Source organism: Artibeus jamaicensis, unplaced genomic scaffold, assembly GCF_021234435.1.
Source record: "Artibeus jamaicensis isolate MK-2021 breed Jamaican fruit bat unplaced genomic scaffold, CSHL_Jam_final contig_464, whole genome shotgun sequence".
NCBI classification, from domain to species: Eukaryota; Metazoa; Chordata; class Mammalia; order Chiroptera; family Phyllostomidae; genus Artibeus; species Artibeus jamaicensis.
The window spans coordinates 14,833,418-14,856,253 of record NW_026521842.1 but is presented as its reverse complement, the minus strand read 5'-3'; the positions used below and the strand labels follow the sequence as shown (position 1 = coordinate 14,856,253).

Below are 22,836 nucleotides of genomic sequence, written 5' to 3'. Positions count from 1 at the left end.
TTCACAAGTAGAATGTTGGGTGAATGAAGTCTGATCAAAGACTTCACGTGCAGTGTGTGTGTGTGTGTGTGTGTGTGTGTGTAAATAGGCCAAAATAGCAGATGGTGCAGGGAGTCAGGATGGGGCGGCAGTGACTGGAGGGCACACAAGGGGACGCGTCTGCAGAGCTGGTCACGTTCTGTTTCTCACTCTGGGCGCTGGTCACACTCTGTGTCCTGTTTGTAAAAATTCATTGATCTGTACACTTAAGATTATATTTATGTTTTACTTTAGTTGAAAGTTAAAATATTGCCAGTAAAAAATCCAATTAGTTTTTAGTTATTCTGTGGGTCCTTCGTCAGTTGTCGAGTTTGGTCTTCAAACTGGGCTCCAGCAGCTCGTGTGAATTTAGTGGTTTTTGTCTTCACTTCACGGCAGTAGGTGACGTCAGTCTCCTCTCTGGTGATGTCACTAAGCCACTTTCGCCTCGTAACTAACGCTCAGTTCCTTGCTTCTTTAGGGAGTGTTACTAACACCCATTTATTTCTGATTAGGGCTGACAGCAGTGAATGTCTACCCAGTCCCCAGTCTTCTCACTTCTCTAGAACTTTCCAGGTGAGTGTGTCTCATGAGGGTGGTGCTTGTTTGACTGCTAATATTTAAAAGATGTATACGGATAATTTGTACAAGAAATCTAAATATATTGAAATATTTGGGTAACCCAGAGAAGGAGGAAAGGATGAGTGGAAGAATTAGTCTAATGCCCATACTGTCCAGTTAAAGGAAGGCTCCTTTTGAAACAGAAATGGGCCAGTGAATTACTTGTTCTTAAAACCTATGAATTTAGGGGAGGTGAATCAGAACAGTGATTTCCTTTTGCCAGTTGGAATGAGATAATTCTTGGTTTTAAATAGTATATTTTGAATTTTTTATTTGTTTGATACTCTTGTGACTCATGTTGGTCTGATTTTCAGAGAGATATTAATTATATTTAGGATTGCATTAACTTCTGGTGCTGGTCAAGAGTTAATGTAGATGAGGTTTGTTTTTATTTTCCTTCATTCATTTTTAACATTAGTCATTCATGGTTCACTGGTTGAATTTTACAGTCTGTTGGAGAGTTTGACAAACAGTTAAGGGCAACTTCGTAAGTGCTGTGAGCAGAGAGTACACAGGGCAGTGGGCAGAGTCCTGTGTCGCCAAGGTTGTTACAAAGATTAAATGAGATAAAAAATGCAAAATGTGCAACATAGTGCCTGCCATAAAATAGTCTCTCAATAAATACTTGTTGCTATCACCAGTTTTCTTTCTGTTGTTGTTACTTTGTTAACATTATTATTAAGCTGTTCTAGGTCCCCTTCCATGCATTTCTTTGTCATATCTTCCTGGCAAAACCCCAATATGGATCAGTAATAAGTTTTACCTTCTCCACTGAACTTGATCCTTGCTGAAGAAAATCAGTGGTCACCACTTTACATTCATGATTTCCAACCTCATCTGGAGCTTACGGTCCTAACTGTTAGCTCCTTCCACTGTCCTGGGCACCCGCCCCCAGTTGCTCAGCTCCCCTCAGCTGCATTGCACTTCATCCACTCCTACTTGACCGAGAAAGTAGAGGCCATCTTGGGTGATGTCCCTCAGCTTCCTCCCCACTTTGCTTAAATTCACGTAGGTTTATATCTGTCCTCAGCTTCTTTCCTCTCCGCAGGCCAGGGCAGCCATCTGTGCCTTTGATCCCACCCACTCTGCCTCCCCCTCCCCTCCCCAGCCCTCTTAGCAGCTTCCTCCTCCTCTGACCCGCGCTCAGTGTCTTCCTTTCCTCGGCCTGTACACACAGTCACATCTCTTCTGTCTTAACAAGTTCCCTTTATCTTGCAGCTCCTCTAGCTACTATCAAATCTTTTTCATCACCTTTTGATCTAAATTTCTCTATTATTTGCATTTGGTGGCTCAGTTATTCTCATTCCCATTTGCTTATCCCACAGCAACTTGCATTAGACCTTCTGTTAGGGAACTTTCCTATATCAGCACTGTTATTCTCACTCTCTTTTCTTCCAGAACGTTGTTTCCAGAGTTGTCTAATTTGGTTCAGGTCACCTTGACCATTCCTTCTGTCTCTCTTGCATATTTCTCTTCCACAGCTCGTCCTTCGACGGTGCCTAGTCCAGGGTCTGTTCTGCCCTTGGCCTGCTCTCCTTCTTATTTGACGTGATCTCCTTTATTCCAGTGATTTCAGCTGCACTTCAGTGTCAGCCAGATTGCCAGCCTAGACCCTCTCCTTTCGGCCTCAGACCCACATGTCCCATTCCTTACGACCCATTCCTTACGAAGCCATTTCGATCTGCACACCTCCCAGTACCTTAAACGTGTACAAAATTAAACTCACCCACCTCCACACCCCATTTTAACTTGTCTTCTATTTCAGCTTGGGCATTATCATAAGACAATCATATCCAGATGGACACTGCTATAGAGTCATGATTTCCAACCTCATTTGGAGCTCCTTGGTCTTTTCTCTGGATGTGATTTTTCCCTCTGCTCATCTAGGTCAGAAACCTGGAAGTCGTTTTGATTCTGCTCTCTGCTCTACTCCCATGTCTAATCCATCTGCAGTAGTTTTGCTTTTTTCCTCCTAAATAGTTCTGAAATTCCTCCCCTCTCTTCCGAGTATAACACCACTCATTTAGGCCCATATCACTGCCTATCTGAAATTCTGTAACAGCTCCCTGATTCTTCTTCCTTTTACTAATATAATACCTCAAACAGACCTCCATGTATCCACAGAGTGACCTTTTATTTAAAATGCAAAACTGACTCATCTCCCCATTGCTTACTAATCCTTCAGTGACCGCCGCCTCCCCCCCCCCCCGTACCTGTAGGATAAAGTCACAACCTTCTGGACATGATTTAGGCCCTGCAGCCTGACTCTTAATCACTCTCTGCCATATCACCAAACTGCTTATTATTATTCTCACATATGTCATGCCATTTCTTTTCTTGTCTTTGTGTTCTCACGTCATCTCTTTCTGGGAATGTCCTCCTCACTTCAAGTCATCATGGTACTAAATTCTTCAAATTCTAACCCAGATGTCATATTTCTCAGGGAGCTTACTTTGATCCATTTCAGCTAAGCCACCCTAGCAGTACCTGCACTTCTCGTACAGCACTTAGCTCATTCCTCCGCCTCGTTTCAGTCGATTGCTCAGTAGATACTCCGTGGCCCAGAGAGGCTAAGTGACCTCTGAAAATAGCATTTCTTTTACTAGGTGTCTGCCCCGTGCTCTACTAACTATTTGAATTCACATTCTAAATGATTTGAAACTTCCACCTCCCACCCCACACCCATTATCTTGTGCCCCTACTGCCTCGCTTTCACTCATTCTGTTCATTTTCTCCAGAGTGTACGTTTCTTCTTCCCCCACTTACACCTGTGGAAACCCTACTCATCTTCAAAGGTTTGTTTAAAATGCTGTCTCTTCCATGAAGTCTTTCCTCATCTCCCTCAGCCATCCCACTACACGTGTGCCTTCCTGCTGCTGAAAGCCTTTGTGTCCTGTGTGAGCACGCAGCATACCGACCCAGTGCTGCACGTGTGGGAGCTTGTCTGTTCACCTTTAAACAGCGTTCATTGACCACCTGGTGTGTTCCAGGCGGTGGACCCAGAATGCCTCGGGGGGGTGCTCCTGCCCTCCGGGGCTCTTGGGCCAGTTCACGGATGTATTACAGACGAATGAATGAGTTCTACTAGTCGTCATAAGTGACTTATGTTTATTTATTCTTTATAGAAACCTGCTGGAATGTGTCCCTGACTGGGCCTGTGAAGCAAAGAAGATAGAAATATTAGATGTGAGCTATAATCTTCTGACAGAGGTTCCTATGAGGTCAGTGTGTGTTAATGTATATATTATGTACATGCATGTTAATATGTGTTTGTATGCATGTATTGTTTTCCTAGAGTTGGGTTCCCTTGCATAGGTGCTTTCATTCATTTGTTCAATGACTATTGAGTGCCCGCTGAGGACAGGGCAGTGCGACGTGCTCTGAAGGGTACAGTCAGGCCAGTGCATCATCTTGGCCTGCGAGAAACTTAGCAAGCAGGGAGTTGGCCTTGCGCGCAGCTAACTGATAAAACGTAACAGGGGTTGCTGGTGTGGGTTGGTGATATGATACTACTAATAATTTTTATTGGATGAGTTATTGTGAGCTAGGCGATAGTCTATGAACTTTATTATCTTATTTACTAGTCCTCTGAGAGCCTTATTATATAGGTGTTGTTATCCTCGTCTTACGGATGAGGCAGCGAAGGCTTGGCGTGGCTGGGTACCTTGCCCAAGGTCACACTTCACCGGGAAATGATAAGAGCCGGCATTTGAATGTAGTCATTCCTGCCTTCACTTTTCATCACTGCACTGTATAAATAAAATGTTTTAGAAAATCAGAACTTAAATAATTAGAGAATGGTTCGTGGAGCATGCATATTTGGGCAGACCTTGACAAGACAGTAGGATTTCTGTGTGTGGAGTGGGGAAAGAGAGATGTGCTTTGGGGAAGGCGTAAATGGTGTGTTCAGAAGCATTGAAAATACTATTTAGTGAGGTGTAAAATGTGTAGTTATCACCTAGTGGAGTCTTTAAAACTAAACTGGAGGCTTTGCAGTATAGTAGGTTTGAACCCAAGCTTTGGAGTCAGACCTTAGTTCAAATCTTGATGGTGCCGTTTACTAAATCCAGTGTGAGGTCTTTGGTGATTCAGGCACTAACCCTTCTGACCTTCATAGTTAAGTGGACTGACACATTTTAAGTACAGAATAGTGGTTTTGTTTTAATAAATTGTGTTACTGATTTATTATAGTTAATTATATTAATATATTCACTGAACTTTTTGGTGCTATCTAGACTTAAAATGTCAGTCGATTTATTCCAGAAATTATTTGCTTAGATCTGTTCTGTGCTGTTTGCTTTTGTTAATTCACCTTTTCCCAGAATGACCCTAAGGACTTCCTGGTGGGCGGTGGGTAAATACACAGCCATGGCTGCTGTCTCGGCCCAGGCATTTGTCGGAGATTATACTGTCTAGAAAAGTGTGTTTCTGTTCACTTACTGATGTCACTTCAAGATCTAAGGGCAGACTCAGAAAGAAAGACTTAAGTAAGTTTTTTGTGTCTCTGTGCTGTCCTCCCACCCCTACCCCACCTTCAGAATTCTTAGTAGCTTGAGTCTTAGAAAACTGATGTTGGGACACAATCGTGTGCAGCAGCTCCCAGTGCTGGTGGAGCACATCCCTCTGGAGGTGCTGGACGTTCAGCATAACCTGCTCACCCGGCTGCCGGACACCCTCTTCTCCAAGGCCTTAAAGTAAGTCCTGTAGACGGTATGTGGAAGAGCCGAATCATCGGTTTAAACAAACTGCACTGGCTGGTCATTGGGGTGACCTTTGGAACTAGATTTACAGTGTTCACCTCACTGTCCAGCTATGGGTAGAGACATTTGCACTTTTTGTGAAATAAAATATGACACTGTTTTATGAGGAGGTAATCTTCAACTCAGAAGTTGAGCAACCATCAGATACTTAAGTTTTGGTATTATAAACAGTTTCAAACAGATGGGGAAGGGTTGGGCTTTCATCTTAGAAAATGAATACAGTTATGACCTTTAAAGAGAAATCACAACGCTGTGACATAGCTTCCTTGGCAGTTTTCAGCTTCTGCATTAGGACAAAAGGACATACCAGTTCACTTAGTTTTTCCTTCTAGCTTTATCAAACTATCATTAAGTTTTTCATTCTCTATTTGCAGCACTTTTTTACTACCTATTTTGATAAGTGCATTTAAAGGTAACTTTCAGAAGGTGTTAATTTGCTTTCACACTGTAAACTAACAATAGATAATATGTCTTTTTATTTTAACACCCATAGTCGGGTTTATCTAATGTGTATGTTGCCCACCATTCAATAAAAATTAGTTTTTAATTATAGCCTTCTGCATTATGGAGAAGGCAGTATTGTCCCCAGTTTAGACACGGAAAAGACAGAGATAAGCAGTAGTAATTTAAAGGCTACAGGAGCGATTTTCAACTGGTGTGCCACAAGAATTTTTAAAACATGCACTAACTATATTATTTAGGGGCACTGATCTTTTCCCTTGGGTTGTCAAATTTTAAAAAATGACAACAGCCAACACAACAATAGCCAAACGGTGTGAATGAATTGAAATTATACCTATTTTTTTGTGAGATTGGCAAAAAAAATATTTTTTGGTGTGCCGAGGTGTTTTAGTAATCAGCTTATGTGTGCCAGGAGATGAAAAAGGTTGAAAATCACTAGGCTACAGGAAACATAAAAAAGCATTTAGCCCACAAGTGTCTGGTTTGTTCTTCATCAGCTTAAACATCTCAATACTTTTGGTTGGACTTTCTAAAAAAAATCTTTTGAAATTCCAAGAAGTGTTTGAATATATAATACATTTAGTATGTATGATAAGTATGATTTGGTATTAGCCTTTCTGGAGCTCAGTTTGGCAGTATGTGTAACACAGGAGTTGCTTCTGGGAATCATGGCCTAAAGAAATAATCACCTTGGCCGGGTGCTCAGTTGGTTAAAGAGTTGTCCCGACAGCCAAGTTTGCAGGTTCAATCTCCGGTCAGGGCAGATACAAGATTCAGCCAAGGCATGCACGAATAAAGGGAACAACAAGTTGATGTTTCTCTCCTTCTGTGTCTGTCTGTCTGTCTTCCTTTCTGTCTCTCAAAGTAAATGAATAAATAAATGGATAAGGAGACAGAGGTGCTCCTTACAATGTGTCTAGTAGCAAACAGCTGGAAACAGCCTGTATGCCCATTACTAGGGGATTTAACTAAATAAATACAGTGCTGTTGGAATCAGACAAATTTTTCTGAAGGGTGTCATTCCCAGTTCGTCTGTGTGTGAACATGATGCCCAGCAGCACTCTTTCAGGGACACTGAGACAGTAAAAGATGACGCAAGGTAGGTTTCAGAACACTGCAGGGGCCCAGGCTTGCATCCTCAAATAGAATGCAGAATAAATGAATAAGTAGAATAAATGAAGTCAGTTCATTTCATGAGTTGAATATAAGGAACTTTGGTTGTTTAGAACCGATCAGGGAAAACTACCTGGAGAAAATTGCTTTTGTTGTGTTTAGGAGCCTGTAATGTCGGTGTTCCCTACTGAGGTGACCTGGTGTTTTCTACACAAGGCAACAAATAACTGTGGCGGAAGCGATGACTTGTGTGTGTTCTGTCAGCCTCAGATACTTGAACGCATCTGCTAACAGTCTGGAGTCTCTGCCATGTGCTTGCGCCGGGGAGGAGAGTCTGAGTGCCCTGCAGCTGCTCTATCTGACCGACAACCTCCTGACCGACCAGTGCGTGCCCGTCCTCGTGGGGCACCCGCACCTGCGCATCTTGCATCTTGCAAACAACCAGCTACAAACTTTTCCCGCAAGGTAAGTGAATGCAGGCTTTGGTCATTCCAGACAAATAACATGAATTCCACATTTGTCAGATGACATTGCAGCTGTCTTACTGGGCACTCTTGCTTTATTTCGAGTGCTTACTGATGCAGTGATTCCACTAATTGAATGGGGAAGTGTTTGTACTTTAGTTGTTAAGTATCAGTTACCAGAGAAGTTGTGCTTAAAATGTGTTTGGTTCTTAGTTGTAGTTACCTAATAATGAGTGGTATGAGAATTTTCAACCTAGAAAAGTACAGGCTTATGAAATAAAATTAAATTCTGTAGTTAATTTTTCTTTTGTTAGCACTGTTTTATAAAATACTGTTGAGTTTGTTATTTCATTATATACAGTTGACCCCTGAACAACATGGGGGTGAGGGTGGTTATCAATTGATCCCCATAGAATTGATAACCCCACATAACTTTCGACTCTACAGTCAGCCCTTGGCATACGTGGATTCAACCACCTCTGGATAAAAAAACATATTTTTGATTTGTAGTTGGGAAACTGTGTTTGGGAATGCAAAAATGCTGTTTCCCATCCACAGAGGGTTAAATCCATGAATGGGAAACCTGTGGACATGAAGGGCCAATCATACTTACTAAAAAAAAAATCAGTATCTAAGTGGACAAGCACAGTTCAAACCCATTTTGTGCAAGGATCGGCAGTGAATATTGGATGCCTGCTGTATGTCGAGTACTGTGTGAGTGCTGAGGAAGCAGTGGTGGTGAGGTTACAGCCTCTGTCCTTAAGGAACGTACTGTCGGACTGGAGAAACAGACAAGTATATACACCATCACGGTGCAGTGTAGTAAGTGCAGGATGTTAAAGACACGTACAGGCAGCCAGCTGGACTGCACAGAGCCTCGGGTAGGGTCAGCTTTCTAAGAGGAAGAGACGAGTGGCAGTTAGCCAGGCTCCACCTGTAAGAATACATGAGAGAAACATTTAATGTGATCACAGTTTTAAACAGTGTCAGTAGAAAAATAAGTATCTTCCAAAATACATTTGATAAATTTGATACCAGAAAAATCCATCTCTACCATGAAAGTAATAGTAAAACTCATGTTTTGAAAAAAAACTATTAAAAAGAGAAATGTTAGTGATTTGATTGAAAACAATAAAACTATATATGTATATAGTTTACATATATATATATATAGTTTTATATATATAGTTTTAAAGATTTTATTTACTTTTAGAGAGAGAGAAAGGGAAGGAGAAAGAGAAGAAGAGAAACATCAATGTGTGGTTGCCTCTCACGCGCCCCCTACTGGGGACTTGGCCTCCAACCCTGGCATATGCCCTGGCTGGGAATTGAACCATCAACCATTTGGTTTGCAGTCCACTGAGCCACAGCAGCCAGGGCAAAACTGTATATTTTGATTCTACTTTTATTTTATAAATTTTCTTAGAAATGTGATAAACTCAAGAAAACTTATGGTGATTATAGCTTTTGTGAATTTTTATGAAATGACATATTTAGATCTCACAAAATATAAGCAGGATAAACTTGATTGTTTCCTGGAAAGAATTTTAACAGTGGCTTTTAACGTGAATACAGAATATTAATTTCAGGATGTGATAGATCTCTTGAAATCTTTTGAGATTAATTCACTTGGCCCCACATATGTCATAGAAAGTGAAAATGACAGACCACTGACAAGTTAAATTGGTTTATGCAGGTGCTGGGAGATACCAGGTGAATACTCTGACTTGTGAATTTCACCTAATTTGATGACACTCTTACTGTTGGAGAGGTCAAAAACAGGCCAATAGAAAACTTAAAGCACATTAAAAATATGAAAATAAGAAGTTGGAAGTAAAGACAAGAATGAACAGACAATCATACAAAATTAGAGTACTCTGAATGTAGATAATAAATCTAAATGAAATGCAGGAGCAATACATTAAGTAAAGTGTATGTTCTATACTGAATAATAAATCCACTGTCAGGTCCTCTCCTAAACAGTGTTACAGTTGCACAGGCATAATCAGATCTTCTGTTTCTCTTTCACTGTCTTCAGAATCCAGCACAGTTCTGGATGCTCCGTAGCAGACTGCCTGAGGCAGGGGCACTAGGCCAGAGAGGTCCAAGTGGGCTCCGAGCAGTGTGAGAGAGTAGCGTGAGGTTTGCACATGGAACACTTCTACAGTATATAATTAAGTATTTTTTTAAAAGCAAGTTATAAAACATATAGTGTAGTATCATTTTTTAATTTGTAGTTTCTTGCATTAAAAACGTCACGAATATTCTCCAACAAAATATCATAGGAGATCTCTGGTAGTGAGATTTCTTTTTTCCTAATTGTTTCTTTTTTCAGTGAATATATACTACTATTGTAGTAAAAAAGAAAACAGTTTTAATTTACCATAAAAGGTACTTATGGCTTTTCTAGTAATAGGAATTATTTATGATATGTAACAGGATATAAATTTTATGTAAAACAAATACACATATGAAAAGCTGGGTAGGAAATTCAGCAAAATAAGAATAATCATTCCGATTGGTGGTGGTATTATTGATTTATTTTCTTTATTTTCTAAATGTTCTCTTTGTGTTACAGTAATTCACTTTTATAATTTTTTTAATCAGTCAGTAAAAACAAATCAGAGCAACTTGTAGTAATCTAGATAGAGGAGTTAGGCCATCTTGATAGTTTGCTTACTGTGGAGAAAATGTTGCCCAATTCAGCAGAACAGTGTGAATCACTCACCTAGCACAGCACTGTATGTATAATAAACACTCAATAAAATGTTTAGTGAAGATGGATTATATTATGAATAGGTAACAGCAGAAATTTGAAACTGAAAGGACTGTTAGTGATGATAAATTATCACTAAAAGTACAGCTACTTTTATAGCTGAGGATATTGATGCAGGCTGACATTAACTAACATAGTGTTTTGCAACTAGTTAGTGGTGGAGCGACCACAACTAATCTACCAACCCTGGCCTGAAGCTGATTCAGCAGCTTCCTGTGAGTCACATACTAGGAAGCAGTTCACACCCTCAAGATCCTACAGCTGTAAGAGAAGCAAGGGAAGCTTTGGGCCCTGAAAACACACGGAGAGGCAGATTAGGCTGAGATTTAGCAGGGACAGTCACCTTGGTGAGCCCATCCCTTTTCTGGAGTCTGATTTCATTAAGACCCGTCATCCGGCAGTGGACTAGATCGCCTCTGTAATCTGGCTGCTATAAAACTTGTTTGACAGGTCATTTTGAGTGCAGCGAGGTATATTGGTGTTTCTTTTTCAGCAAACTAAATAAGTTGGAACAACTGGAGGAACTGAACCTAAGTGGCAACAAGCTTAAAACCATTCCCACGACCATAGCGAACTGCAAAAGGCTGCACACCCTCGTCGCACACTCCAACAACATCAGCATCTTCCCAGAAATACTGCAGTTGCCACAGATCCAGGTACTACTCTCATGTACCTGGATGTACTCTCATGCACTGGGACGGTGTCCCTCTGGAGGAAATGGCAGGGGTGTGAATGAGGTTCATCTCAGAAGGAAGAAGCAAGTGGCAGTTAGGGATCACAGTATATTTAGTGGATTCCTGGGAAGCAGTTAAGTTTCCTTAGAGAATATAGTAGGAGATTGAGTGTAGGGGGTTAAGAATCAACTGCCTGTGATGTATTTTCTTTCAATTTCTCCATTTTCCTCTCAGTTTGTAGACCTGAGTTGCAATGACTTGACAGAAATCCTAATTCCGGAGGCTCTGCCTGCTACCTTACAAGACCTTGACCTGACTGGAAATACAAATCTGGTTCTGGAACACAAGACGCTGGACACATTTAGGTAAGGACATTTTTGAAAACGAATCCCCACGTGCCTAGTCCCACCAGCCATGTGTAGGTCTTAAGGACTGTGAAGATCTCGATTATTTAAAGGAATAGAATGGATGAAGCAATAAAACCCCTCGGTTGTCTGCTTTGACTCAGTTATGGATGGATGTTCTACCCATCCATGTGAATACTCTAGTCCCGTTATGTTAGAACTCAGCATCATGGCTACTGCTCAGCCACACATGGAATAAATATCTTTATACGGCAGGCAAGGATAGATATTTTAGGTGGCACAGCTCACTTTACAGTGCAACATGTCAGAGACAGTGCAAGCCATTCATTGTACCAAGACTTAACTGTCTCAAAATACTTTTAAAAAGTAGACAGTAGGTTGAAACTTTGAAATCTTTGTGGTGCTTAGTTTTCACTGAAATGAACAGCATCAATTGTAGTAATATTTGGGCCCTAGATCTTTTTCCTACCCTTTCCCTTCTTTTTGGCTGGTGAGTCAGCACACTACTTTTCCTTAGTCTCTCTGGGGATGAATTTTAGTCTGTTAATAGACTATTTTATAAAAACATATATCACTGTTGGAATAGTTTTTGTTAAGTAGAGAAGTGTATACAGTTTAATCCTCCCTTCCTCCACTTCCCACAGCCATATCACAACCCTGAAAATTGATCAGAAACCGTTGCCAACCACTGAGTCTACAGTTACATCAACTTTCTGGAGCCATGGACTGGCTGAGATGGCAGGTCAGAGAAATAAGTGAGTATCTTGGCCATGGACCTCAGAGAGAAAAAAGGCAGCCAGTCCCTGACATCTGGAAACTGATCTCATGCTAGAAGTGGGGGGGCCATGACCTCATGTAGTCTGTAAACAAATCACAGAATCCCCACATCAGATTAGACCCCCTCCAAGACGTGATGCGGTGAGACAGAAACAAGATGAATGCACAGGCCACAAAATACCACATGCTCTCTCCTCCCTAAAATAGGCGACTGCCACTTTCTGTACCTGTTGCAGCTTTATCTTTGTGTTAATCTTGTCCTGTACATAAGATTTATTGAGCTACTCAGCCATAAATGGACCAGCTTTATGACAGTTCTAAATCCAGTATGATCACTCCTTCATTAGACCTTTTCCAAAAGGACCCAGTCAGAGCCCAAATCTTATCCTAAGTTTTGCAACACTCACATACCTGTACACCCCAAAGTTCCGTGATGTACCTTCTCCCGTGCTGTGAGACATACCAAATGCAACTTGTTAAGTACAGGATTCCTCGGGGGGTCTCCAGCTGAAGGGTGTTGACAGTGCTAGTGGCCCCATGTCTTACAACATTGACTCTTTCAAATGCTGCTTAATGTTCTAACACTTTTTCATGTTTTCTTTCTACCTTCAACCAGTACTCAATGTTTAAAAGAAGGCTCCCCAGAGATAATCCTTTACCAGTAACTTTCTTTGATGTTTGTCTTTCTTATATGTCTGTAATAGGCTGTGCATATCTGCGCTGGCTGTGGACAGCTTTGCAGAGGGGGTCGGAGCTGTGTATGGCATGTTTGACGGGGACCGAAACGAGGAGCTCCCTCGCCTGCTCCAGTGTACCATGGCAGATGTGCTTTTGGAAGAGGTACAGCATTCAACAAATGACACAGTGTTCATGGCTAACACCTTCTTGGTGTCTCACAGGTAAGCAGGTGGGTTGAATAATCCCTAACTCACTTCTACTTTTGGAAAATAAATCTCACTAAGCCAGAAGGTCAGGGTCTAAATTATAGGGGACAGGATCAAGATGAAATCGTGCTTCTTCTGCCTGACCTCTCTATGTCAGTGCGGAACATGGGGATTTTGATCTTTATAGAGCCTGTAGAGCCATCAGTGGCTTCTCTATTGAACCCAAAGGCTGGTGAGGTCCTGGAAAGCCCAGAAATCGTGTGCAAAAGATTGTATATGTATATATGCATTTGTACACTTGGGGGAAGGAAGGTGGTAAGCTTTTATAAGCTTTTCTAAAGAGTCAGTGACCTACAGAAGGTTAAGCATTGACCAGATTCCTGTGTTTAGAATACTTATGGGAATTTACCAACTAATCTTCTAAGCCACATAAGGATTAAAACCCCTTATAATCAAACTATTGAAAGTCTCTTAGTAGCTAGTGGAGTGTCTTCCCCATCAGGTGAGCTGCATACAGAATATGCATAACTTAGAGGAGGTTATCTAGTATAATCAGTGTTGAAATGGAACATCCAGGAGCCCAAATTGGTTTTATCTCTCATTATAACATGAAGCAAAGAGGTAGGGAAAGGAGTCTATTTTTCAGCATTAGAATTGAGCCAGGAATGTGGCAAAATAAAGGATTTGGGAAAGAGAACTCAGTTTATGAAGCACCACCTAAGAACCAGACACTGTACCAAGCATTTCTCATATCTCTTTAATTTTTAAAACAAGCCAACAAGGTGGGTATTTTATTAAAAAATTTCTCACAGAAACCACTTGCTGAGGATCTATAGCCAGTTAATGGCAAAGCTGGAATGTGAAACCAGATCTCTTTTATAGCATCTGCTCTCTGCTTATTAGCCTTGTGTACTTATGCCGGGGGCCGGATGCCATGTGTGTGGGAGAAATACAAGGAAAATTATGATCCTTCAAGGAATTCACAACTTAGAGTTCTCAGTGTGTTGTTTTCTAGGGCAATAACCTCAGCAGCCTCATCATCACTGCCACTTTCTTCTGCAACTAGCTACCATGCCTTCATTTTCTTTTCGTTCCCAACAGGAAATTAGGGATGGCTGGTCAGAAGCTGGGCTCCTCCGCTCTTCTCTGTTACATCCGCCCTGACACTGCCGATCCAACAAGTAGCTTTAGCTTGACAGTGGCCAACGTTGGCACATGCCAAGCAGTCCTGTGCCGAGATGGGAAACCAGTGCCCCTCTCTAAAGTCTTCAGCCTGGAACAGGATGCAGAAGAGGCCCAAAGGGTGAAGGACCAAAAAGCCATCATAACAGAGGTGAATCTCACTTTCCATCAGTCGCTTCCGTTCCCCTGGTCCAGGGCCTGCGGTTTTGCAGAGGCAGCGGAGGCCCACTTTGCTCTTGTCAAGCCCGTAGACTGTGCCCAAGCCCAGTGACAGTGCTGGAAGGAACTCTGATGAGCAGCTAATGACCAGCAAAGAGAAAAGCAAATTAATTAGAAGGAAAATCCAAATTTGATCCTTCAGATCAGTGATTTTCAACATTTTTCATCTCATGGCACACATAAATTAATAACTAAAATTTCGCAGCACACCAAAAAATATATTTTTTGCCAGTCTGACAGAAATTAGGTATAATTTTGATCCATTCACACCAGATAGCTACTGTTGTATTGGCTGTTGTCATTTTCTTTTTAATTTGACAACTTAAAGAAAAAGAGGTCAGTGCCCCTGACTAAATAAATAGGTATTACATGTTTTTAAAATTCTTGCAGCACATCAGTTGGAAATCACTGCTTTAGGTGTGTATCCAGCATGTAAAGTGAATGTAAATGTCATCCTTGGTTAATTTGCAAACAGAAGAGAAAAGGTTCTATAGTTTGGCATCCTATTGTGAAAGGCAAAGTTTCAAAATATTTTTCCCGTTATATTGCATTTGGCTTGTATGCCTGGTGTGTTTTTTTTTTTAATAATGAAGCATAAATGTATCTACTATTTGTAGCTTTTCTCTTTTAAAAATTAGCGTAACATTTTTGGTTTCAAAAAGATTTTAGCAATTACATACGAACCTTCTTTACTGCAGAGAATTCTGTTCAGATCTTTTGCCCATTTTTAATTGGTTTGTTTCTTTATGGTTGAACTTTAAGTTCTTTGTGAATTTATACAAGTTTTTGTCAGATGTGTTTTGCAGATATTTTCTCCCAGTCTATGGCTTTTTTACTTTTAATGAAGTTCCACTTATTTTTCTTTCATGGCTTGTGTTTTTGGTATTATATCTAAAAATTCATTGCCAAACCCAAGGTCACTTAGATTTTTTTCTGTATTATTCTGTATAAGTTTTGTGTTTTACATTTAGTAAGTCAGATCTGTTTTGAGTTCATTTTTGTGAAAGGTGTAAATTTTCCTTTCTAGATCTTGTCCAGAAAGAATCTCCGTGTCTAGACTCTTTTTCTTGCACGTGTGTGTCGGTTGTTGCAGCAGCGTTTGTTGACTAGACTGTCCTTTCTCCACTGAATTGCCTTTGCTCCTTTGTCAGAGAGCAGTGGACTGTGTTTGTGTGGGTCCATGTCTGAGCTGTCCTGTCTGAATTCTGAAGCGGACTGACTCTTCACATTAGGTTTTCATGTTAGGACTCTTCATGTGCTTCAAGGAAGCACAGAACCAAAGAACATAACCACTGTGATGTAATCGATACCATAAAGATGCTGAAACTGTGAGGCATTCACTTTAGGGGAAAGTCTTTCCGTCAAAACAAGTGAAAGAGAAAAGATAACTTTTTGCTTGATTAGTCTCTTTTTACAGAATTTAGATGCTGTTGTTTCCAGTTTTAGAGGGGAGAGTCCTGAACAAGTAGGAACTATTTGTATAAATGTTATTTTAACTATAGATGTTGTTTGCTTATTATGACCATCATTGAAAGAAGGGCTTTTATTTCCGTTTTACAGTTGAGGAGAATAAAATTCAGTGTTCATGACAAATTCTGATAAATGAGAGAGTCAGAATTTTCTCCCAGAAAATGACTGTAAATATGAAATGAGTAGATCAGTGGCTTGAGAGGTTTTGCTTGGCTTTATCTTCAACAGAAATAAGTCTAAAGTACCTGGGAGATGAATATCCCCAACCTGTAAGTAGGGTTATTCCTTTTCCTCCAAGTTTGGAATTACATTGGTTATTGATCTGCTCTTCACTTTTTGTGCGGTCCTTACCGAGTAGGTGAATTTACTACAGATTTCACTTTGCTTTTCTAGGCTAAATATCTTTAGAGATTATTTCATGCTTTAGCTACAAAAATTCTCTTAGCCATTTAATATCTTCCTGAATCTTTTCAGTACCAATTGTACCTTTGAATGAGAAATCATTTTTAATGATTCATTTCAGTTTTGGCCTTTCTGAGAATCTTAGTGATGCTTATTGTTTTTCTCACAGATGTTTCTCTATTTAAAGACATGCTGAGGCCTGTACTTCATGTTAGAGCAAATATCTTTCAAGATTGAGGTGCCTTTTAGCCACTTAATTTTAATTGGTTTCAACAATCAATCCTCTGAACTATTTGGTATAATTAGCATGTGATATTTTGTCCTTTTAGAATTTTATACATTTATTTCTGTAAGTCCATTAAAAATTGCAGATCCTAGGGAAAACCATATAACATGGCAGTTCTGTTTTATTGTAGAGCTGTAAGCAAGCATTGTGACCTAGGAAGCTATAACTTGTATGCTGTTGTTGCTCGTTTTTCAAAATTTGCATTCTACTGTCTCTAGGATAACAAAGTGAATGGGGTGACCTGCTGTACCCGGATGTTGGGCTGTACATACCTCTACCCGTGGATCCTTCCCAAGCCCCACATATCTTCCACTACACTTACCATTCAAGATGAGTTGCTGATTCTGGGAAACAAAGCATTGTGGGAACACTTGTCATATACAGAAGCTGTCAGTGCAGTACGTCGTGTACAAGACCCATTAGCAGCTGCCAAGAAGCTGTGTACATTAGCCCAGAGCTATGGTTGTCAGGACAATGTGGGGGCGATGGTGGTTTATTTGAACATTGGTGAGGAAGGCTGCACTTGTGAAATGAACGGGCTCAGCCTCCCAGGTCCTGTGGGATTTGCTTCAACCACCGCCATCAAGGACCCTCCCAAGCCAACCACTCCTTCCTCCAGTAGTGGTATTGCTTCCGAGTTCAGCAGTGAGATGTCCACTTCAGAGGTGAGCAGTGAGGTGGGATCCACTGCTTCTGATGAACATAACACTGGCGGCCTGGATGCTGGCTTGCTTCCAAGGCCAGAGAGACGCTGCAGCCTCCATCCAACACCCACCACTGGGGTTTTTCAGCGCCAGCCTTCTTGTGCGACTTTCTCAAGTAATCAGTCTGACAATGGCCTGGACAGTGATGATGACCAGCCTGTTGAAGGGGTCATAACAAATGGCAGCAAGGTGGAAGTGGAAGTAGATATCCACTGCTGTAGGGGGAGGGAGCTTGAGAACTCCCCCGCTCTCACAGAGAAGTTTCCTGCCCCCTGCCCTGAGGAACATGGGAGAGGATTGTTTTTTGGGATCCGAAGGCAGAACAGTGTGAATAGTGGCATACTTCTGCCCATGAACAAGGACAAGATGGAGTTACAGAAGTCTCCCTCCACTTCCTGTCTCTATGGAAAGAAACTCTCCAATGGCTCTATTGTACCCCTAGAAGATAGCCTGAACCTCATTGAAGTGGCCACAGAAGCACCCAAGAAGAAAACTGGCTATTTTGCTGCCCCCACTCAGCTGGAGCCAGAGGATCAGTTTGTTGTACCTCGTGACCTAGAAGAAGAAGTGAAGGAGCAAATGAAGCAACACCAGGAAAGCAGGCCCGAGCCTGAGCCTAATGAAGAGAACCGGACCGAGCTCCCAGAGGAGTTTGACACGGCACTATAATCCCTCCTCGGGGGTCCCGGCGTCAGGGAGGGCTGTGTGGTGTCGGGGTGGGGGACCCTTCCAGAGACATTTGCCTCTGCATTTCTAAACCATAGATGAGGGGGTTAGAACTTGGAGCCAAATATGGTGGGAGCTATCAGGGTCTCGCTCCAGATAAGCTAGTAAACACCATCAGTGTTAAGTTTTACATTTAACCTGCATTGGAATTCCCAGAGTTACTGGGAAGAAAGCAGATGTTGCTCTGTCTGTCCTACCACCTGCCATTAACCCTTTCTCTCCTAGGATAATTTTGAGAATTTGCCTGCCTGGGCAGGAAAGGGACTCTTTCTGTGGAGGAAAAATAACTGAAAATAATTCCTTTTACTGATTGCTGCTGATGGATCTCTGTGACAGAGAAATCACCTTATGTCTCAGCCTAACTGATGGGATGTGATGTGACTAGTCACATGGCTTTTCATTCTTCTCTACGAGAATACAGCCTATCAAAATGACCTTTATTGGAAATATAGAACCAATCAACAGATAATTTATGTATGTAATGTAATGAGAGCACTTTTCATTGACTGTGAACTTTTTATTTTTGAATCTGCACTCGAGCCAATCTTCTCAGAGGCAGCCCAGCACCTTTGTCCACAGGTAGAACGACCGCCAGGTGTTGGAGCCTTCTGTGAGGGTACTAGGAAGGGCGCTGGGAAATCGATTTCACTGTTGGATGTCACACTGTGAAAGCTCCTGAGAAACTGCGGGGGATGAAGATGAGAAAGGAGTGAAGGCTAAGACCACTTCTCCCAAATCCCCAAAAGAGAAAAACTCCTTAACAGATGTGACACCTGCTAGGAACTTCCCAGCAGACCACAGGAGAGGCATTTGGGGATTGGCCTCTTCATAACATGTGGTGGAGTTGGCAGTCAGCCTCCTAGTATGTAGGGCCAAGGTGGATGCCGCTCACGTCCAAGCAACCCTTGAGTTCTAGCAGATGACCCTGAACACACCGAGGCTGAATGAGAACAGAAGGGTGGGTGGGTGGAGCTCAGGGGGTCAGACAGTTCCTTTTCTTACTCTAGAGCTTAGGGATGGTTTTCTACAATGTTGCAGGTGAGTTGAGAGTTCACCTCTTCCATGTTTAACAGAGTACTCTTCTGAAAACTGCTTATCCATGTTCCATGGTTTGAGAGTACTGGGCTCAATTACTAACATAAGAAAGACTTAATTAAGGTCCGAAGCTGACAGAAAACCTGGTTTACTGTATTTTTTGCACATTCCATGTAACCCTAGAAAAATGCAGTTCTTTCCATATTTTTGTTCTGTTGCCTTTTCCATTAGAATATTTACTTAGGAAAATGAATTCCTATTTATTCCTACAAAATTTTGACACTGCTTGATATTACCCAATGGGGAATATGCTTTGACTTTCTAGAGTACTTTCACAATTAAAAAGATAGTAGAGTGGAACCATTTTTAATTTGTTTCATGAGAAATAAAAATGTTAAAGATATGGTTGATATATACATTAAATATGTGGGTTTCGGGGGGTGTTTGTTTTTGTTAAAGCAATAGTAGAAAAACAGGGGACCCGTCCACAAATGGTTGGTCATGATGTACCTTCACCTTCTCAGAGGCCTCCTACCCGTGTGCGTGTTTTGGTGGGAGACACTCTTGGGGGACACCATACACTTTGATGACTGTCAAAGTTTGACTCCTCAAGAATCTGAATTTGAGCCCCCAAATTGTCAGGAACACGTGACTTCCTGCGTCAAACTACTAGTCGGCTACTGCAGAATTTCAGAACTCAGGTCGTGATACGAGTGGGGAACATAGTGGTTCGTACAAAGTTTTAGGTGCTGTTAGAAAGATGGGAACGAGAGTGTGTTGCTGCCTTATTTTTATATGGGGAAAAGGTGAAGGAAAAATGAAAATGAAGGACACCCCCGAGAGGATAGTGACAGGTGATGTAAAACATCTTCCTACCCAGACAGCAGAAAACTTCAGTGATAAAGTAATGATGTTATCTGGGAAAGAACGCTGTTTGGGGAACATACCATTTTAATAGTATAGTTTCTTAAAATAGTAAAATTTCTAAAAATTTTCCTTTATTTGTGAATTCTCTTGTCTTCTTTGTTACCCACCCTACTCGTTGGAACCACCACGAAACCCCATTCTCAAGTGACTTCATCACAAGTAAATGTACTTTTTAGTCAGAAGAACTCTAAAATTCCCAGTGTTTTGTGTGGTAGATGTATTTTCAGGAAACATTAAGTTGTATTGGAAACCTTTCATGTATGCTATACCAAAACTAATTATTTTTTTTATAACGACTTTCTTTAATTCATTTTCCTGTATAATTGCTCTGTATTGAAACAGAGGATAAAAAGGCCATAGCCCATTACCAAAAATATACAGAATCTTTTGACCTTTGAGGCCGTTTACAGTAGTTGTGTGTGGTTAGACTGTCAGGTGGTGAAAGACAGGAGTCCGTCCCCGGGTGAGTGTGACCTGCTTCCCAGGACGCACCCCGAGGACGTGTTCCCCAGGTGGGCAGAGTACCATCGATCTCTCTCCAGAGATCCTGGCCTCTGCATGATTCTCAGGTCTCCGTGTGTACCTCCCATTTAATAGAAAAGTTTAAGAGAATCTCTGAAAGAACATCACTCCTGCTTATGGGAGCAGTTCAGCATTTTATGGAAGAAAGAAAAATTCACAGATGTTGGCAGCCGTGGAATTCTTACTTTAATCCAAATGAATCGGGAATATATTTGAAAATTTGAGTGCTGGTTTATCACAAAACTACCATGCTACCGTAGAGTGAGTTACCACTCCAAACACAAGTGAAGGCTTTCTTATACTACTGTAGAGTGTACGTGTGCAATAAGTGTGTGAGTTCATTTTCTTGGTGTATAGAAGAGCCAACATGAGCAGCTTGGTAATCATTGGGTGCTATTATAATTGCTTGTAGCGAGTGCTGTTTTTCAGGAGATGGAGCCAGTTAGTTAGGTTTGGCCAATCTACTGAATAACAAATGATACTCTTCTTTCCATGTAGACCTTCAGCAAAAGCAGGTACTTGGAAGCCACGGGCTCACCTCTGTCTACTCAATAATTATTCATGAAGAGACCTCCATAAGGGAGCACTTGGCTGTTATTGATAAATGTATCAACTATTAAATAGTCTCCAAGCCATTCGGTGATGTCTGTAGCATCACTATAGAACTGTCTTGTGTCACTTTTTACTTCCCTCTGGGCGGGGCCTTTCAGACTCCCCAAACATGGAGGCAAGTTAATCTTTCTCTCTGGTTAGTGACTTTTGCCCGTAGCTGGATAAGCACTTCCTAGACTGAGAAAAGCAGCTACAGTGAACCCTGCTGTTTCCCTCATTTGGTGACCATTCAATCACACATAAGCTCCTTGTATTCTAAATTTCATGCACTTCTCCCAGATGCTATAGGGTTTCCTCTCACTGTTGCCAGTGGATGTCATCCAACAGTGAGTTCATATCTTACGGTTTTGTGCAATCATTGTCGTATTGTAGTCTTAAGACTCATTATAGTGTATTTTTGATATTTTTGAAATGTGTTAAATTTTTTAATTCAATAATATGAGCCAGAGCATGTTGCAGCAAATCTATTGTTTGTAAAAAATGACAATAACAATAATAATAAATAAAATAAAATGGAATATCTTTTTCATGGCTTTGTTTTAAAGTGGAATACCTATTATTTTATAAATACTTTTATTTTTAGCATGAGACTGTAATTTTCTCTAACTTGTATGTAGAATTAGTTTCATAACCAAAAACACCATTAGACTTTCTCTGCTTCTTGCTTTCAGGGAAGATGACAAATGAAACCACATTCCATGACACTCTATGAAGCTATGAGTTAAGGGCAGAGTATTTTTGATCACCTTTTAAGCTGAAATAGCAATAAAGATTTTTTTTTATGTTAAGAAACGTTATATTCTGACTTGGTTTATGGGTTTTTTTTTTTTTAACCCAAATCAGGAAACATGGTCCTTATTTATATGCGGGTGATTTCCTCTAGTTGTCTAGAGGAAACTCAATTATAAAAAATCTACAGCTCTCCTTAAGTAGATAATCTGGCCCCCATGTTTGATATAATGTAATAGTGACTTTGGTATTACAGTTTCAGACATACTGGTGGGTTTTGGCTCATAAAATACTTATAATCTAGGTAAGCCTCTAAATTATTCCTCTCTTCTCCCCCCATTGTCTCCCAAATCTCTGGACTTCAAGCAAGATTCCTGCTTGTCACTCAAAATAAATTCCACGTTGAAGTCATTTTTCAGGTTTCCTCATTAGTGGAACATTTTGAGAAGCTGGTTCACAGTCTTCATTAAGCACTCAGCGCACAAGGTCCAACACCATCATCTACTCTGAATGCCTCAGCTCTACAAGACACACCTCCCAGTTCCAGGGTGGCAGAAGTGACATTCTCTGAGTGTGTCCTCTGCTTTGTGTGATACAGTTCCCTGGTACACCAAAGCCACAAGAGTACATTAGTCACAGCATGTTCCAAGGTGTGACTCATTGGTTCCCAAGGTTTTCTGCCATGTAGAAGGTTTGCATTTAGGTAAGTTAACCTCTTCAAGATTAAATAGAAATAATAGTATCTCTTAAATTGTGAGCTTAAATGAGATGATGCAAGATGCTTCCTTAGCTCAATAGTGGATCTGGCATATAGGGAGCAGCTGACAGAATGCCAGCTATTGCATAAACCACTTCACCTTGGACCTTTTGTCTCTTGTAAAATGTGAATGACAAATCTTGACCTGCCTCCTCAACAAGTGGTAGGAAATAAGAGGTGGAAACTGTAGATGTCAAGTGTTGTGATTACAGAGATGGATGGGCTCCATCGCTTGAGAGGAGCTCAGTCTTGGCGGCAGTGTTACAGCTGGGACGGGTACAGCGTTGGTGTCAGGAGGCCGAAGTCCTCGCTGCTTCATCGAGCACGACCCAGACACGGGACAGGCCTCAG

General features: G+C 41.1%; 1 protein-coding gene across 2 annotated transcripts in view; it reads left to right on the top strand.

Annotated features, from left to right (window-relative positions):
* PHLPP2 (PH domain and leucine rich repeat protein phosphatase 2) overlaps positions 1-21,532 on the top strand; it is a 68,471-nt gene extending 46,939 nt beyond the window's left edge. For both annotated transcript variants that reach the window (XM_037164221.2, XM_037164228.2), the window contains exons 10-19: positions 534-594; positions 3,765-3,860; positions 5,178-5,333; positions 7,239-7,439; positions 10,708-10,870; positions 11,123-11,253; positions 11,898-12,008; positions 12,735-12,929; positions 14,016-14,247; positions 16,692-21,532. In XM_037164221.2, the coding sequence (XP_037020116.1) occupies positions 534-594; positions 3,765-3,860; positions 5,178-5,333; positions 7,239-7,439; positions 10,708-10,870; positions 11,123-11,253; positions 11,898-12,008; positions 12,735-12,929; positions 14,016-14,247; positions 16,692-17,846 (2,501 nt within the window). In that variant the 3' untranslated portion in view covers positions 17,847-21,532. The remainder of the gene's footprint in view (positions 1-533; positions 595-3,764; positions 3,861-5,177; positions 5,334-7,238; positions 7,440-10,707; positions 10,871-11,122; positions 11,254-11,897; positions 12,009-12,734; positions 12,930-14,015; positions 14,248-16,691) is intronic.
* The last annotated feature ends 1,304 nt before the right edge of the window (positions 21,533-22,836 follow it).